The 17,517-nt window shown below is 35.5% G+C and overlaps 1 protein-coding gene across 32 annotated transcripts in view; it reads right to left on the reverse strand.

Moving 5' to 3' along the window:
- The window catches only part of Arpp21 (cAMP regulated phosphoprotein 21), a 152,891-nt gene that overhangs the window by 101,631 nt on the left and 33,743 nt on the right, over window positions 1-17,517 (reverse strand). For 17 of the 32 annotated variants that reach the window (XM_087182141.1, XM_013077026.3, XM_013077025.3 and 14 more), the window contains exons 1-6: window positions 8,537-8,638; window positions 8,271-8,447; window positions 6,381-6,544; window positions 5,436-5,477; window positions 4,601-4,690; window positions 532-676 (exon numbers count right to left, since the gene is read on the reverse strand). In XM_087182141.1, the coding sequence (XP_087038267.1) occupies window positions 532-676; window positions 4,601-4,690; window positions 5,436-5,477; window positions 6,381-6,509 (406 nt within the window). In that variant the 5' untranslated portion in view covers window positions 6,510-6,544; window positions 8,271-8,447; window positions 8,537-8,638. Of the gene's footprint in view, window positions 1-531; window positions 677-4,600; window positions 4,691-5,435; window positions 5,478-6,380; window positions 6,545-8,270; window positions 8,448-8,536; window positions 8,639-17,517 lie in introns of those variants that run through there. The other 15 variants (XM_087182142.1, XM_087182135.1, XM_087182139.1 and 12 more) reach the window with 1 other exon arrangement.

Raw genomic sequence — 17,517 nt, forward strand, 5'->3', positions numbered from 1 at the left:
AGAGTGTGTATTTTTAAAATGAGAAATTATGTGACAGTATATAGGCATAGAGATGAAAATCATCCGTAAAATATCAGTTGAGTTCCAATGGCATATACATCTGTGCTTTAGAGACCATATCACTTACACAGGGTATGTTGTTAATCCAGCTGCTGTCATCTTTTAAGATAAACATGAGAGTTAAGACAACAAAGTGGGTATCATCACTGTTTACTAATCTAAATAAATTGGTGTAATAAACTTGACTTTGAGAACAGATTTATATTTACTCTTCTGTAAAAACTTGCAATTAAAAATGAGACTTTCAATCCAAAGAAACATGTGACCCTAAAAATAACCTGTTTCGCTATACAGATAATGGACCATGAACAGAAAGAAAATCAAGTTCACATGTTTTACAAACACACATCTGTACCAATATAAAAGTATATGCAGTTGCTGGGAGGTGATCTGTATGTGCACTTTATGATGGACTCTGGGACTACATATGAGCCCAAACTGAGTAAATTGAGGAAATATTTTCACATTCACCTTTTGATAACATTCTGATCTTGGATTTTTCAGAGGATTTATCTTTGTTTTTATCCTTTTCTTTTTCTCTTTCAGAGTCATCTTTCCTAGATTTTTCCTCCTCTTGCAGACTGGGAAAACTGGAAAGCTGTAAATGAATTGATTCCTGTTGGGGAAAAAATATAATAATTTAGGGGAAGATTTAATAATCTCTGTCTGGTTTCCATTTTGCATAGAAATTATTAATAACAAGAAAATGAAAGCCAGGTGCAGATTTTTTTTCTTAAATGGTAAAAAATTAAACCTGTCAGAAAATAATTGCCCTTTAAGGTGAATTGAAATTCAGAAGTCAATAGGAGGTCAGGAGAAACACCTAGTACTGAAACTTTGGCTCATGAATATTAATCTTATCTAAATTAAGTTCATGTAGATCACAACTCCTGTTTTTTTCTACAAGTTTATTTTTAAATAGCTAAGAGAAATTCCTCTATCGGATCAGAGCACCTGTCATGTTTAAAGAAGGTTTCTTCAGTATATTTCTATTCCTACTTATAGGGAGAAACTGCACAAACACAGACAGATTTCATGAATTATAATCACAGATAAAACAGACATAAAGAAAACCCACAATAGTCAATTTATAATATAAAATCTATTTTACAGCCTTGTCAACAATGATTTCTCTTGCTATGAAACACCAAAGTATATAATTAGAGGAATCTCCAGGATGGATTATCATAATTGTTTATAAATGCATTGAGAAATCATTTTAATGTATAGTTATAATAAACATTGACTTTTAGAAAATATAGCAAGTAAAAATGTATTTTTGTAAATTATACAAAATATTTAATATATTTAATATTAATATTAGTTCTTTCCAAAATATGAGTCTCTCAAACCAATATGTGGTATAAGATTAACCTTTTGTAATATTAGAGCAAGATATACTTTTATATTTATTTTGTGCTAAAACAGATCATTTTTATTAATTAACAAATATTAGCCAATTGTTTGATAGTATGTTTACTGTTTCAAAGAAGAGTGAGCCAAATCATGTTTTTCAGTTTTTTTAAAACCTACACTATGATTAAAACTATGACAAATTACCCAACATTAAGCCCACTTATTCTTATGTAACAGATCACTTGATGGGGAAACTGTCTTCTCGTGTTATTAAAATTTATGACATAGGGGAAAAATATTCCCAGTGACTAATAATGTCTCTCGTGGAAAACTAAGCTGATGTTCCCTCCACATGTGACTAAAACTGATGCCTGTAAGCCCTCCAAATGTGGCCATTTTGGGGTTCTTAACAGTCCTCAGTAAGTCTGGAGAACAGGCATGTAACAAAAGTTCTGAAGCCGAATCTCTTTTTGCAGTGTGAATGGAGTAGAAGAGAGAGTCTTTACTGTGAACTCCTGGCTTGAACAAAGTTATCATGCAGGGAGAAAAAGCCCCACACTATTCTAATCACAAGTACTTATCTAAGCTGGGTTTTCTGACTTCCATATATTTCCTGGGAATAGGTATATGTATGAAATATGTAAAAATGAGTGTAATTTGATGATAGAGTTTTGCATCACATGATCTGGGGTAGAAATACCTTTCACCTGTAAGGGTTCTAGCGCTATGACTTGCTTCTACTTGCTCAGAGAAACATTGGCCTGAATGTTTCTAGACAAGAAAACATGGCAAGGGGATGTGGTAGGGGAAAAATCAATTCATTGACCAGAGGGGAAAGTGTAGGTAACCAGGCCATAAAAGTGGTCTCATTGCTTCTTCAAAATGAACTGAGACATCCAGACTCTGTAAATTTGAATCTAAAATCCAAGGGGCTTGGATATATATCACAAATGCAAGAGCCGAGGCTACAAGGACATCACTGTAAAAGAATGTACACACTGATGCCATGTGTTGACAAATAATATACTCAGAAAAAAACCCTATCTTTTATATACATAAATATACATTATGGTGTTGAAAGAACACACAAAATTGCTTTAGAGTTGGTAAAAAACAATCTGTAATTTTTTAATATTTTTATTGATATGCTTGATAATAAAATACAAGTGTTAATAAATACATTGATACAGGATAAGTTTATATCCAACAACAGTAAAAGAATGATTCAAATTGCAGCAATACACTGATAGATAAATACTATGACATTAGAAAAGCAAACTTCCTTTAACTTAAGGACAGACTGAATCATCAGGTATGGGGTCTGAGATCAAGTAATACAGGTAGCAAGAGTTTTTCCCACACAGGAAAATGAAGGCAGTTTTCAAATACTGTGAATATACAAACATTGGAAAAGCGATACAATCCACGTACTGTGTACTTCTGCCATTGTTCTCTGAGATTCAGTCCACACATTTTGTAAGTGCCCGTGGTATCTAATGAAGGCATTGCATATAAGCTCAAAGATCTGTTTCTTTATTCTCTAAAAAAGTAGCTTGGCCACTTGCTTATATGTGTGCCTGGGTATTTTCTATCAGTCCCCTGTTCCCACCACTCCTCAGCTAGCCAAAGAAAAGCTTGTAGGCTCTAATTCTCTCCTGCAAAGCTCATCTTGCTGTCTGCTTGGAACCAGCAGGAACAAAGCACTGTTTACATCTTATTTCTCTGCACCAATTGAATGGAGAAACTAGACTTAGGTCCAGGTTGGGCACTATGATACGTTGGGTACTATGATACAGATGATCTCTTAGAATTTTTCATCCTGTGCCTTGTCAAATGGGACAAAAAGCAGATTAAGTCTATAAAAGGCTGTACTCCTCTGCCTGGCAGTAGAAGTGAGGGACAACTAGGGCATTAGTTCTCCCAGGGTCTGTCATTCTGCAAAGTTAACATGTATCATGGGCGGTACATTACAAGCCATCAATCAACATTTAATAATACAAGCTGTGATTTTCACATTATTCCTCCTTTTCAATCTCCATTAAAAATAGAAGCACAGATAAAATGCTGAAGAAAAGCCACACATTCTCAGAGCCCAAGTAAAAGAAAGCATGTGTATGAAACATAGTACTAGCTACTGAATGAGAGCCTGTCCATGCCTTATGACATGAGTGGCATGTTAAGAAAATGAGACTAGCAAAAAAATACTCTTAGGACAAAAATCCATAAAGAATTTATTTTTGGTCCTTTAAAAGAAAGTGCTCTCAATGCTCTCTGTATTGATGAATATGAAGAGAATTTAGAGTATTTCAATTAAAGTAAAAAGAGAAAAGCAAAATAAAACCCAACAAAAATAATATCTTACTCAAATTTCCTACTCCTGGGCTCAAATAAATCTAAAATGATTTCTAGACAATGGCTTCTGTCTTGACTGCTTTCAGCCTTTAATAAAATGAGCAAAACTTCAGCAGCAAGACTATTTTTATAATGGCTAATGTAGTGCCTACATGGCAAGCAAAAGGAAACATGATGTGAAGTTTTCTATTTTGTCACAGAAGAGTTTTATTTGAATTTAAATTTTAAAAGCCAAATAATCTTGCTGAAAAGAGCAAAAATAAAGTTGTTTATTCAGTGATATATTAATAACTAACTTAAATCACCATCAGCTTAGATTCACTTCTGGACAATTTTTGTCATACTGAGAAGTCTCCACCTAGGGCCATAAATCATTTCTCCAAAGTTCAATGCACCTTATTCACTATTTCTTAAGTTTCATATGAGTCATCAGTTGTTTCTTATAGGCAAGTGCATTTTGGGGTGCTGAGAGGTAAGACATCTCCAATAAGGAAGGAGACAGATACTTAGGATTATATTTGGTTCAACCTTATCAAAAGAGAGCCTTTGAGGAAATTCAGCACTACTGTGCTTACTTTTTATTTTAATTTTAATCTAAATTCTTTTGAATTCCTTTCCGTTTGCAGTTTTCAGAGAGTCTGGAAAAAAAACAAACGTAATACTCTGTGATAAACTTTTAAAGTATTTAGAATGTCTCATAAATAGGGGTGAAGCAAGAAAACTATTTCTCTCTTCCATTATATTTTTCTCCCCCAAAACACCATTTAGCCAAAGTAATCATGCACATGACAGATCTGGCTCATGCAGTTAATTATAATGACAGGGGTTATACCTGATCCTGAAGACTTTCGCCTCCTGGTCTGGCCGACGACTCCTCACAGACAGCAAGACTGCGAGTCAGTTTACCTTTCCCTGCTCCTGACTGAGGATGAGGGAGAAAGGGGGGAAAAAAACAAAAATAAAGAAAACAAAGGGAAAGCATTCTCAGACTGTCAAATCATCTCCAGATTTACTTGACACTTTCAAGTCAAACTTTCAAAACCAAGCAGCAAGTCTGCTGCTCAGTACTGTGTACATGGGTGTAAAGCTCCAGATGGCTTTGCTGATGGAGGTGGAAGCAGAGGAGAATGCGAAGGGATGAATTTAAGCTCACTGTGCCCATCACACTGGGAACACATGAAGAATGATTTGTGTTGATTTTGTGAAAGTATCAGGAGAAAAAACTGACAAAATTAACTTTCACTAAAATAAGTGTGGAGGGGATTTGACTAGAAGATGATTCGAAGGATAAAGAATGGATACTAAAGAGCAGACCCTGCTTATTTTAAGGGAGAAATCAGTCGGTGAGACTAAAATATCTATTTCAAATCTGACTTAAAATAAGAACAAAACAAGTGGCTATTTGTTTTGTCAAGTCTCCAAGTATGAAAATAGGACCAAGCATATACATTTGCAGCTATTCAAGCTCTGAATGTGCTGATTAAAAGTATACAGAGCAAAATAAAAGGTACTCCTGAACACAATCATATTCAAAGTAGACAGCACCAGGACCCACTACAATATATGCACACAATCATTGAATTCTTAGCAAACCTCTTAACTCTAATATGAAATATGCAATTCATATCCATCATATGGTGGTCTATGGAGCATCTCAAGAACCTTACCTTGGATTTTCTTCTTTCTTGATTCTGAGCTGCCAGCCGCCGCTGTATGTTAAAAACAAAATAAACAGTAAAAGGACAGACAAGTGTGTGTGTAGGGGGCAATTACTGTTGTTTATAGTGGAGAAATAAACAATAACAGAAGCAAGAGATTATAAATACTAGGAAGGGTTCTTCCTGCCCTAGCTCCATAGAACTTGTGGCCTTTGATTCCTACCCACCCCCCTCCCCCCCACCAACAAATATAGGAAAGCAGAAAACCAACCTTGAAGGTTCTGCCTTTGCTAGCTATTGGTATACAAAAATAGTTAATATATTTGTGTTTAGTTTAAAGAAAATCCATACTTACATCCTATTTGCAAGTTCTATTTATGCCCCCTCTACCAAATCTCTTTCTCTTGTAAATCATAGTTCATTTAATCATGACACTTTTCTGCATACTTCAACCACTTGAGTCCCCCCCAACCCACCTTCCAGTATTCTGACTCTTCAGCTACTTTCCTAGGTCTTAGGCTTGTTGGATTGTAAGGTTTAAACTTTGATATGCTCATGAAAGTTGAAAGAACTCTTGTGTTTACCCTTTTTAGTCAACCATGAGTTGAGTTTCTATCTTCTCATGAAATAGTAAATCCATGTTAAAAACTCAACCTAAAACTTCCTTTTGAGATCCTGTACTGACAGTTCTAGATGAGCTAGCAATTGGTACTGGGACGCTGTGGACAAATTCAATAACTTAATTTTTTAAAGATATTTTTCATTTTAAAAGACATTTCAGAGTATGGTTCAGAAAAAAAAGACTAATGATTGGGAAATAAGAGGGTTATCATTAAAGATTCACTAATTATTTAGTCAAACTCTTTAAAAGGAAGAAAAAAAATTCAAAGTATTCTAGAAATAAAGGAAGGGAATGGCACACAGTGGTGTAAGAAAAAGAGTCTCCAGGCTCACCTGCAGCTCCAGCTTCTCCTCTTCATCCAGACTTTCTGATTTAACTATGCCGTTCTCTGGAGTGGCTGCCTCCTGCTCAGTCCTTCCTTCCTCCACTATAGCCTGGTTCAGGTCTCCTTGTTCAGACATCCTCAAAGATGCAAATTAAAACAAAGTCTTCTGCCCTAGAGGTTAGGATACCAGAAAATAAAGTCAATGCAGGTGAAAAATCTACTACTATTCCTGAAATTCATGTCTCCTTTTGTATTCAAGTTCAAATGAGCAACTCAGGGATTCTCAACAATTTGGTACAAAAAGAATAAATCAAGATGGAATCAAGTACCCAAGGCACACATAAGTGGCAAATGGGGTCGCCCCCTATATGCACACTTGAGATACACCTTGGGATCAAAATGGATCAACAAATCTTAAACAGAGACACATAACTTCCACACAATTACCAGCCCCATGCCCCGTACAAAGTAGAAAAAGGAAATGAGAATATTGCTCCAACTCTTGAGCAGATGTTCTTCAACTTCTGAGTCAAAAGATGGTACTGATGTTCCTCAGCATCTCTAAGAGGACTCAAAGATAATTTTAAAGTTTAAACCATAGACTTACTTCCCTAGGTAAAATGAATGTAGCAGACTATATGGGGCAAAAATCAGCTGGAGAGGTAATATTTCAGTATAAATATGAGATCTAATGTTGGCAATAAACCTTTCAGGGTCAACATTTTCAGTCTTCAAACTGACAGCTCCATTATTAAAAGCACGAGTCTCTCCCAGACTCCTGTCAGTTGCTGCTGCTGCAAGATTCTGCAAAGGAAGCCCTTGGCAGGCAGCTCTAATGAAGCTACTGCCACTGAACTCCAGTACTCCTGCCTCACAATTGACTACTATACACACACTGGAAATGGCTTTTCAAAGTTAAAGCCTAGTATTATTTTTTTTTCTGCCCTACCTCCTTAAAATCCCTGACACTTCTCCTTCTGAATTGCTGTCAAATGAGGCTTGTGAATAATTTAACATTTAATTCTTCCTCATTTTTAAGCTATGAGGAAGGAAGGAAGGAAGGAAGGAAGGAAGGGAGGAAAGGGAGGCAAACAATAATGTAAGAAAGGAGGGAGAGAGGGACTGAAAGGAAGGAAGGAAGGAGAGAGAGAAACACTGCGGCTTAGAAAGTCAACTCTTTCTCAAAAATTTCCAAGCAATGACCGTCCTATTACCAGTCACTACAGTGGTAATTATTTTACAAATCATTGCTTTGATATGTTTTTTGAGACTATTTAATTGCCATTTACTAAGTTGGAAACTTTATTTCCAACTGCAAGTAAGAAACAGGAGAAAAATTGACACCATAGCAATTTTTATTGCAAATTTGCTAAAATCTACCATGACAGAACAGATGGTATGTAATGATATCTTTAAAATACTCAGGCTCATTTGGCAAAGGATTGTGGGAATGTTTTCCCAAAGGAAAAGTTTTCCCAAAGGACAATGGGTTTGGTCTGAGAGTGAGTAGTGAGCAATGCATCTAAGTTTGGGAAGGTTTTACCAGTGCATTCTTCTCAAATTTTAGTGGCACTCAGAATATGTGGTTAATAGAATAAAACAAAAATTGTTTCCAATGGCAAACAGCTCATTTCTCTATGTTTTGAATAAAGGGGGGAGAAAGGACTTCTTGTTGCCCTAAGTCATTTTTGAGAGCGTTTCAATAAAGTAGATTGTGACCAGATTCAAAATGCTCTGAACAAACTGAGCTCTGATTTTCCAAACTACAAGTCAAGCAAGTCCCTTATCTTGATCATGTCCAATATAGTTAGAGTCAGTGAACTATTCTACACAAACAGGCACATTTACAAAATAATAATAAAATACAGATGAGATGACAGCCAGACAAGACCTTTACCTTTCACGCAGAGTCTCTGCTGTAGGTCTTGGTGACTTACTAGCGGCTTCTGTTGTCCTGCACCGGGAAAATCCACACAAATGATCAGAAGCAGCTGGAGTCCCATGTCCCCATTAACAGTGCAGAATGCCCATCTCCATGCGGCTCCCTTACACACTTTGACACATCATCGTCAACCTGAAAAAAGATGAAAAGTAAATAATAATAATTGCAATAAACATGGTAGGGCAAAGGACAAAAAAGACTGGGTTTCTAAAACTAATGACCAGCTTCCAGCAAATCACGTTCACAGCTCGATTCAGTTCCACCTGTCTCAAGCTGCCTGCTTCTTCTCTAATGAAGGCTACAGCCGGCTGTTCAAGTCAGAACGGCACCTACGCAAGGAGCTAAAATTAACAATTGCATTATGCACCGAAGATTACTCACTTCAATTTTAACCTTTTTTAGTGAAATCTCGCACTTTGTATTTTTTTTTTTTTAAAAACAAGCTTGTGTGTTTGCCTCAATGAGAATCAAGATCACCTATGAGCAAGTCTTGCCTCTTTTTTTTTTTTTAACCAAAGCCTTTGTCTTAATTATAGATTAATATTATATACTTTAATTCTGTTTCTGTGACTGTTTCTTTATGAAAGTTACCTTAATGAAGACTATTTAGAGGCTTTGATTTAATGAGCCATTATGTATAAAGTTTTAAAAATAAGACAAGATACAAGAAAACTTTCATAATGGTATGGCTGAGAGAGCTCTTTTCTTTCCACTTCCAGTTTGGGAAGAATTTCTAATATTTTTGTTGCATGGTGAACACAATTTATCTATGTCCCTCCCTCTCCATCAGGAGCCAGCTGAGCATTCTGTTTGACAGCAAAGAAACACTGTCAGAGGGATTCAACAGATTTGTAAGCTCCTAGCCGGCTGAAAACAATCCATGCTATAATATGTAGTTTCTTTTTCTCACAACTCCTACAGGAGCGGTGGCAAAGACAGCTTGAATGCAAACATAGAGACGGGCTCCTAATAACATTTGCCAAAAACACGCTGTATCTCTTTCCTTTTTGCTATAATTCTACTTGAGTGCACACCCAATAGGTCCAGTAGCACACACACCTCTTCTGTCATAACCCAGTCTATGAAAATACTAAGGGCATCCCAGGTATTTCCCCTGAAGATTGAAACCTCTCTTTCTCCTCCTAGCCATCCTCTCCCCACAAGTTTAAATGACCAAGGCTGATTCGTCACAGGATACTACTGTGGCTATATTAACAACATATTGAGTTACAAAGCCATTTGTTGTGCAAGAGGAATATAACTGTTGAAAATTCAATCATTTATACAATCAATAATTTCTGGATTTATTTACATTTAATGAATGGATAGCCAGTTTTAAAATATGAATCTTTTGTTGTCAGAAGTCATACACTTATTGAGAGATAAGATAACATAAATTTAGAAGAAAATAAATTGCTGATCAGCAGTGATTTTAATTTTTAAAATTTTAGCCAGTTTTACCATGGTTACTATAGCTGACAATATTAAATTACCATGTCTTAAAATTATGATCTACTTAATTAACAAACCCATTATCTAACATGTCATAGAATAAACATCAATGATATATGAAATTACCAAATACTTTTTGAATTGTTTTCCTTTTCCCAAGTTGAATGAAGTTGTCAATTATTGCAAACCTTTTGCCTTTTTCTGACTCTCATATTTGTTCAGGGAATCTAATCCACCAGGAGAATAGCAATGCAGCTTCAAATCTAAGCCTTAGATACATTATTCCAGCTTCAGTAGGAGGATGCAAGTTATAATTCTTTCCATGAAGAAAGAACAAACTGATATTCATGTAACTAACTCAAGTGCTAACAGCCTGGATATATGGGTGTGCGTAATTACCAGGACACGTTTTGAAATAGCACTGAGCTCTAAAGTCAGCGAGGTATTATTCTTGCATGCCTGAATCATAAAGTCATCATCCACCAAGATAAAAGAGAATATGGGCATATGGGAGTGAGCAGAGATGAACATATGGATCACAAATATTTTTGTAACTGATTAAAATTGTTCTCTTTGCTAAGAATGCAGTGCCAGGAAATAAGCCCTACTCCAGTTTCTGTTCTCCAAACTAACCCCACTCTTCCACTGCCATTTAATCTGTCTGCTCCAAGTTTTATCATTTTCACAAAGAACAAAAACTATATATAACAAATTTTTCTGCAATATTTTGTTAATAAATACTCTGACTAAATTTTAATTTTTATAATTGGAATGATGGAAAAAGAGGAGACTTTATACAAATAGATCAAATAAAAGTTATTCTAGTTGTTCTGGTGAAAATAGTATTTTAACCATAATTGTGGGGGCATTATGTAGCTATTCACAATGAAGAAAATGACTACGATAATTACCACTTCATATCATAGTTACATTGTTTCTTTTTTCTTTGGATTGTTTTAGAGTTGAAATAAGAGCAAGTAGGATTGTGGATATGTGAAAAAGGGAAAGGGAACAATGAAAGCAGACATATTCTGCCTTCCATCACCAACAACAAACTGTGTCCTAATTGTGTGTGCATGTGTGTGTCTGTGCATGCATGCATGCATCTGTATATGTTACATACTGCATATTCATCACTGTGCTGCCATGTAAGCAAAGAAAGATTAGGATTTGATTCACATTCCAGCAGGAATTTAGTTCTCAGGGCATATCTAAATGGAAAATTAAAGTTGAATTCTATTTACAAGTAGCAAGAGTCACTTTATTCATCACCTTCTTCACATTACATTAAAAATGAACAGAGATGACTAATTTTCTCCCAAATCAATATAGATTCTTTATAATAAAACAACACAGTCAAGATTTACTTATTTGGATAGTTAAAATGTTTCTCCCACATGCACTCTCCCTTCTTTTTTAGGTGGCCACAGTTCTGCAAATTAAAACCACTTACATATTGTAGCAAGAGTAGTGGTGTGTCAATTTGCCACATAAGGTATATAAATACTGCAAAGTTATATAAACTAAAATGCAACACATCCTCAAAGCACCTGATGTCAAAAAACGTTTGAAGATATTTGAAGATAGTAAAAGTATTTGAAATGTAATCCTTCAGAAACAAGGGGAAAAATTAATATCTACATGTACTGCATTAAAATTTTTAAAAAGAATAAGAAAGAATTGAGAGGCACAATGGTATGAACTGAGTGCATAGATCAGTATGTTTACCTTTAGCAAGTCTAAAATTTTCCCAAGGTGACAAAAATATCAATGAGAAATTTTCACATAAATTTAATTTCCCAAAGAAAGTTTCATCCTGTACAAGTACAAGAGAAATTCAACCAGGAACTCTACCCTTTAACTAAACTCCTTTTGATCTGCCAAATACACAGACATTCTATAGGATTCTTGAGCTACCATTTAAATGACAAAATTACTAGAAAACTATTTTGGAGGAAGAACTTAGGAGGACAAATATCCTCCTTTTAAGAAATGGAACTAGGATTTTAGGGAATTGAAATATTTTAAATAAATATTTCAATATCTTATCTATGATTGATCTAAGGGCCAGGCAGTTTAGAAGAGTACCTCATATGTAGACTTTCACCTTTTCTTCCTTAACCATAGTAATCAAGACAGAAAAGTAACCTAGATCTACATTTAGCAGAATTCCAACAATGAAAAGAATGCATGCAAAGCTTTGAGCATAAAAACAGCTCCATAATAATAGGAGTGCCTTTAAAACTAAGGGAGGTCTGATATCAGTAAAAAAAATAGCTAAAAAAAAAAGGTCAAGTGTCAGTGTTTCACTTCCCCATTCTTTTAAGGAATTTGTATTGAGTTTCTACTGTGTACAAAGACATTCTGCAATATGACATGATATTTAGACCAAATAACATACACTCACTTTGATTTTTTTCTTCCTAAATATAGTATAAATAAAAATACACAATAAAAACATTTTGGGATATATATTCCCAAAAATAAAAGTCAGAAAATCAGATTACAAGATGGGAAACTAATATTCTGTTTTTAAAAATTTTCTTCTGATACACTGATAGCACATACATGTACAGATTAGTTCTATGGATGTAGTCTGCTATTATCAAAATTTGACTTGCTTAGGTACCCAATAAATTGTATCATCATATTAGCAGTCTTGTTTGTGTAAAATAAGTTTTGCTATTTACCTATACAATGTGGACTCTTTAAGAATAATGAGGTTAGGTAAGGCAATAGGATGAACCTTCTCAACTCTGTTAGTATCAGTGCATGTGGAATCAATGTGCTCTCAGAAAAGGAGAATAACAAACACAATTTCTTACTGCAAAGGACAATTCTATAAATATTTTCCCCCAAAATCTTACTCTGGACAAGGTCTAGGTACAGTACAAATTTCAGGCTGTCAGTAAGTAATCTGGATGAGAGAGCTGTATGGAATGGAGCAACTGGTTGGTAGCTTTGTCATTGCACTGGACCAGTTTTTAGGATATTTTTCATTGCAGATAAGGAGAAATATCTGTCCAAAATCAATGACACAAAGACTGGGGTCCATGAGCCAGCTGTCATGTAGGAAATCAACTGAGACTCTGACAGCTTTGGCCACTATAATTAGGTTTTGAAATGGCCTCAGCTTTTATAATTCATACAGTCTAATCACCACCTTATATTTCCAACACAGTTCTATTAAGAGACTATGAATGATTTACCCATACATGGGGTGCTGCCATCAACTCTCAATCAGGTGAAAATTTTTTAAAAAGTGTAGGTATACCGAGAACCGCTGCAAAGAACCTTGCAAGAAGCAAATCTGCTGACATTCAATCCAGTGATTTAGACAAGATCTATCACTGTATAGTGGCAGAGCTGGCTCGAAAACAGTTATTTTGACTTGGGGACTGTAGTTCTTTTCAGTCACTCTTATTCCTATAACAATGTCTCTAATAATTAGAAAGCTAATTGATTTTTAAGGATGTTTCAGGGAGGATTCCTGCATTATTTTCTCTGACCTACTATCTATCTTCTTTCCACAATAATGAACCCACAAATGTTACCTAGAAACTGCGTGAGCATGTCTTCTGTTGATGGCCTGTGTTCTTTCCTTGATCTTATCCCCAAAACTTCACTTCATGGACAGATTTAGCTCATTCTGTTTCTGAGAATTCTGAAATCCCAAAAACCATAGAAATAAGAATGCCCTAATTTTGTCTGTTAGTTAATTGCCCAATTTTCTGCTCCCACACCTAGAGCACATAGTGCAAGTTTTTTAAGAGGCCAAGTGAGAAATCATATGTATGCAGGATTCCCAGATGAAGTCTACCCAGGTTTTGAGGAAAGCATGACAATTTCCTAACATGCAATGATTAATTAGAATCTATACTGATGTAGGAAGACATGTCAGCTAGAAATGAGTGTCCCCAGTCTTCAAGCAAAAAGCCAGGATCTCAGGCTTAGAGCAGTAGTTTTGTCAATTCATGTAAATTAAAACAAATTTTCTGAAAACTTACAAATACAGGTCAAATCTTGCAGATAATGATACTATATGACTTTGTAAAAGAAAAAATATTATTAAATGATTAGATTTATCAGGAATACCAAGGAGTTACAGAATTATCTTGCATATTTCTGTCACTATCATTGCACTGCGATCTCCCGTACTGGGGAGTACCATTTTAGGGATCAGAAGGAGCAGTGATCCCCAAAATGATATGCTTGATGGATTCACAGATACTAGGACTTTGAATTCCAAATTCAATTCTAATAAGCCAAGGCAATACTTTAAAATTTCTTCTGTAACTGGATGCTAAGGAAATAATTCATAATTTATTTTCAGCTACTTATATTGCAAATACACTGTAATGGAACAAAGAAGTCTCAAAAAATTCATAGTTTTCAATCTGGCAGGACAGATTCAAAACGTAAAATTAATCACAAAGAGAAAAGGCATTTTAAAAGAAAAGAGAAATATTAATCTAACAAATATAATTGGCATATCTGACATGAACTCTTTCTCCTTCATTTCTACAAGAAGAGAAAAAAAAATCTGTCATTTCAAAACAATGAAACTTAGCAGATGTGATGCAGTTATAGGTGCCAGAGTGGGAGCTAAATGTTTGAGTTATTAAAATGTTTCTTACAGAAAAGAAGAAAAAAAGAGACAGATAAAATGAGTAAAAGTGAATGGATGAGTTGTTCTTTGTTAGATCTTTGACATGGTCATAAAAAACATGTTTATTTTCTATATGTAAATTAGGAAAAGGATTTCCATTACCATGAGGTCTTTGATTTCCCTATGTAAATACTTATATTTGATGCTATAATGAATTTTTCATGTCTTAAAGTTGCCTTTTGAGAATTGTTATTAGCAAATCCTTCATTACTCAATCTAATTAAAAGGAATCAACATATAAGTTTAGATTGATCACTCATGACCTAACCCCCTTCACCATAGTGAAAACAATGAAAGGATTTTTCCCAAAGAGCTAAGGAATGGAAAGGCATTTTTGAAAAATAAAAGGCCAGAATGTAGGTCTATAGGATCTGTAATTGTGTGAGCCATTAACATAGGAGATATATTCCTGTCTCAAAATGGAGGGAGAGCAAGGGTAAAAAATATTGTAGCAAAAATATATGCTGCTATCCCAAGTAGAGCATGTGGAATTTCAGAAGACACATAGACAAAGAGAACTTCTAGTTATATAGGGTAGCTCTGGGCTATAATTTTGTGTTACCATCTTCATAGGAAGCTTTTTTCTATGTAATTCATCAATAAAGCAACACCATCTTTTGTTGAGTAACAACCACCCTTTATTGAGTGCTTATTACATGGGTAATGTGGGCCTTACTGTTTTACATAGTTATTACATTTTATCCTTACATCAACTACATCTGTTTGTTGCTAGCCTACAGTGAGGAAGACAGTGCCTGCTTGCACTGTCTCTTTAGTGTTCAGTCTGCTGGCTGATGGCTCCTTCAATCACTGGATCCTTCTGGAGCTCAGCAATGCAAATGAATCACTAACAAAGTTTTAAATTTGGACCAAAAAGTAAAAAGCATTTTTCTTCCACTATTTTGTAAGCCAAATAACCACGACGATTTTGGATAATCTTGCCTACTTCTGTATTAAGCCCGAATTGAAAAGAGTGGCTGGTACAAAATAAGATTTATTGACTCTATGGATGAAAGGAGAATTCAAGCTCTACCTGTATTCCAAGCAGTGAAGGCTGAATAAGGCTGTTTCTAATTCTTATACTTAAAAGCCAAACATCTGGTCCCTAGGAGGCCTATTAACCACTGTGGCAAGGTTAAATTTCTCCCTAAATTTAACTAACAGCCACTGGAACATATGCAAGAGCAAAATACTGACATGGTTCTAGATCCATGTCTCTCAAAAAAGGCTGTGGTCTGGCTAAGCTGTGATTTTGAGCCTATCCATTAAAAGAGGCATGTTTAATGGTTTGTGATCTCTGGATAGAATACTAGAGAAGAGATGGAGCTAGCAGCTGGAAAGCCCATTGAACTAGGGAGACAAACCAACAGAAATGGGAGTCGAGAGCAAAACAATCCAGAGGACTAAAACAAATACAGAAATATAAACAATGTACACCACTGCTAATGTTACTCTGTTAGACTTAGGTTTCCTCAAAGTCTTCTTGGAGGCTAATTTGAAAAGCAATCTTAAGAGAACTAATAGATATTAATACCAGAAAATAGGTAGTAGGAAGAACATTCTCATCAAAGGTAAAAGGAGGGCGATGTACCTCAGAATGGAAAAATCGCATGGTTTTCATCAGGCTCGTGGTACTTCCTAAGTTTTTCAGAGACAATGAAAGGTGTACTACGCAGGTTTTCTGTTGTTGGGACAAAATACCTCACATCCACAACTTATCAATCAATCATTTAAAAGATGAGATGGTTAGTTTGGGTCATGGTTTCAGAGTTTTTAGTCCATGCTCAACTTGCTCCAAGGCAGAAATGTCATGGTGTAAGAGTATGGCAGTGGAAAGTTGTTGAACTCATGACATCCAGGAAGCAGAGAATAGGGGAAAGAGTCTGAGAAGGTGCAAGAGATCAGATAAAGGCCCCAATGTCACCCCCCCCCCCGCATGAACTCACCCAGGCACATTAGCAATGTGCTTCCCCAATCTACTAGGAATCTCTCAAGCCAATCAAGTTGACAATCAAGATTAAGCCTAACAGTTGAGCATGATGGCACAGGGTCATAATCCTAGTACTCTGGGAGACTCAGGGAGGAGGACTTTAATTCAGAAATCAGTATGGGCAATTGAGCAACTTAGTGAGATCCTGTTTCTAAATGAAGATTAAAAAGGGTTGGAAATGTAGCTCAGTGCAAAGGTCCTAGGTTCAATCTCCAGTATTGCAATAAAAGAAAGAGAGAGAGAGAGAGAGAGAGAGAGAGAGAGAGAGAGAGAGAGAGAGAGAGAGAGAGAGGAGAAAAAGAGAGAGAAAGAAAGAAAGAAAGAGAAAAAAGCAAGCAAGCTAACACTCACAGACTACATGAGTCACATTCACAACTTTTTTCTAGATGAAAAAAGCAAATTCCTAGAAGCACTATTTCTTCTTTTTGTGGTCCTTTCAGTTGTTCCGTGAAGTTTTTTTTTTTTTTTTTTTTTCTGAGTACTCACTCTCACAGGACTTCACTTGCAATGGGCTTCATTATCACAGTGTGGAAGAAAATATAACTCATTACACTTTTCCTGCTTTTTTATGCCTCTTTAATTCTTGAAGCTTTTCTTCTCTCTGTGTTGCTTTTCCTTTTTGTCTACACTGCCTAATATAGAGCTGCATGGAATTACATATTGATACCACTGCAGACACTGTCATGAAAAGGAGAAAGCCATTCTACTGAGATTTACATATATACTAGAGCAAAACTTAAATACCCAATAAACAATTCTTAACATCTTCAGATTTTCTGTAAGAAGGTGTACTTGGAATAGAAGATAAATGAATATATTTGGCTTTGGCTTAATTGATTGATTTTTGTTCTAATAAGTAGCAGTATTTTGTTGGAATTTTTTCTTGCCAGAATTAAAAGTCTATGTAAAGGAGTAACAATAAATACACCCCAGAATGGGTGTGAAAGCATTAAAGGGAAAAGGTCTGAGTTTAGTACTGCTAAGGCAGAAGGCACGTTGGCGGAAGTGTTTCCTCTGATTCCTATTTTCCTGAAAGGCAAGGAAAGCAGCCTGAGAAGTGAGAGGAGCTCAGTGCCTATAGAGAGAGGACT

This window comes from Heterocephalus glaber, unplaced genomic scaffold (assembly GCF_053883595.1).
Source record: "Heterocephalus glaber isolate CG9 unplaced genomic scaffold, H.glaber_assembly_v1.0 deba00001472, whole genome shotgun sequence".
NCBI lineage: Eukaryota > Metazoa > Chordata > Mammalia > Rodentia > Bathyergidae > Heterocephalus > Heterocephalus glaber.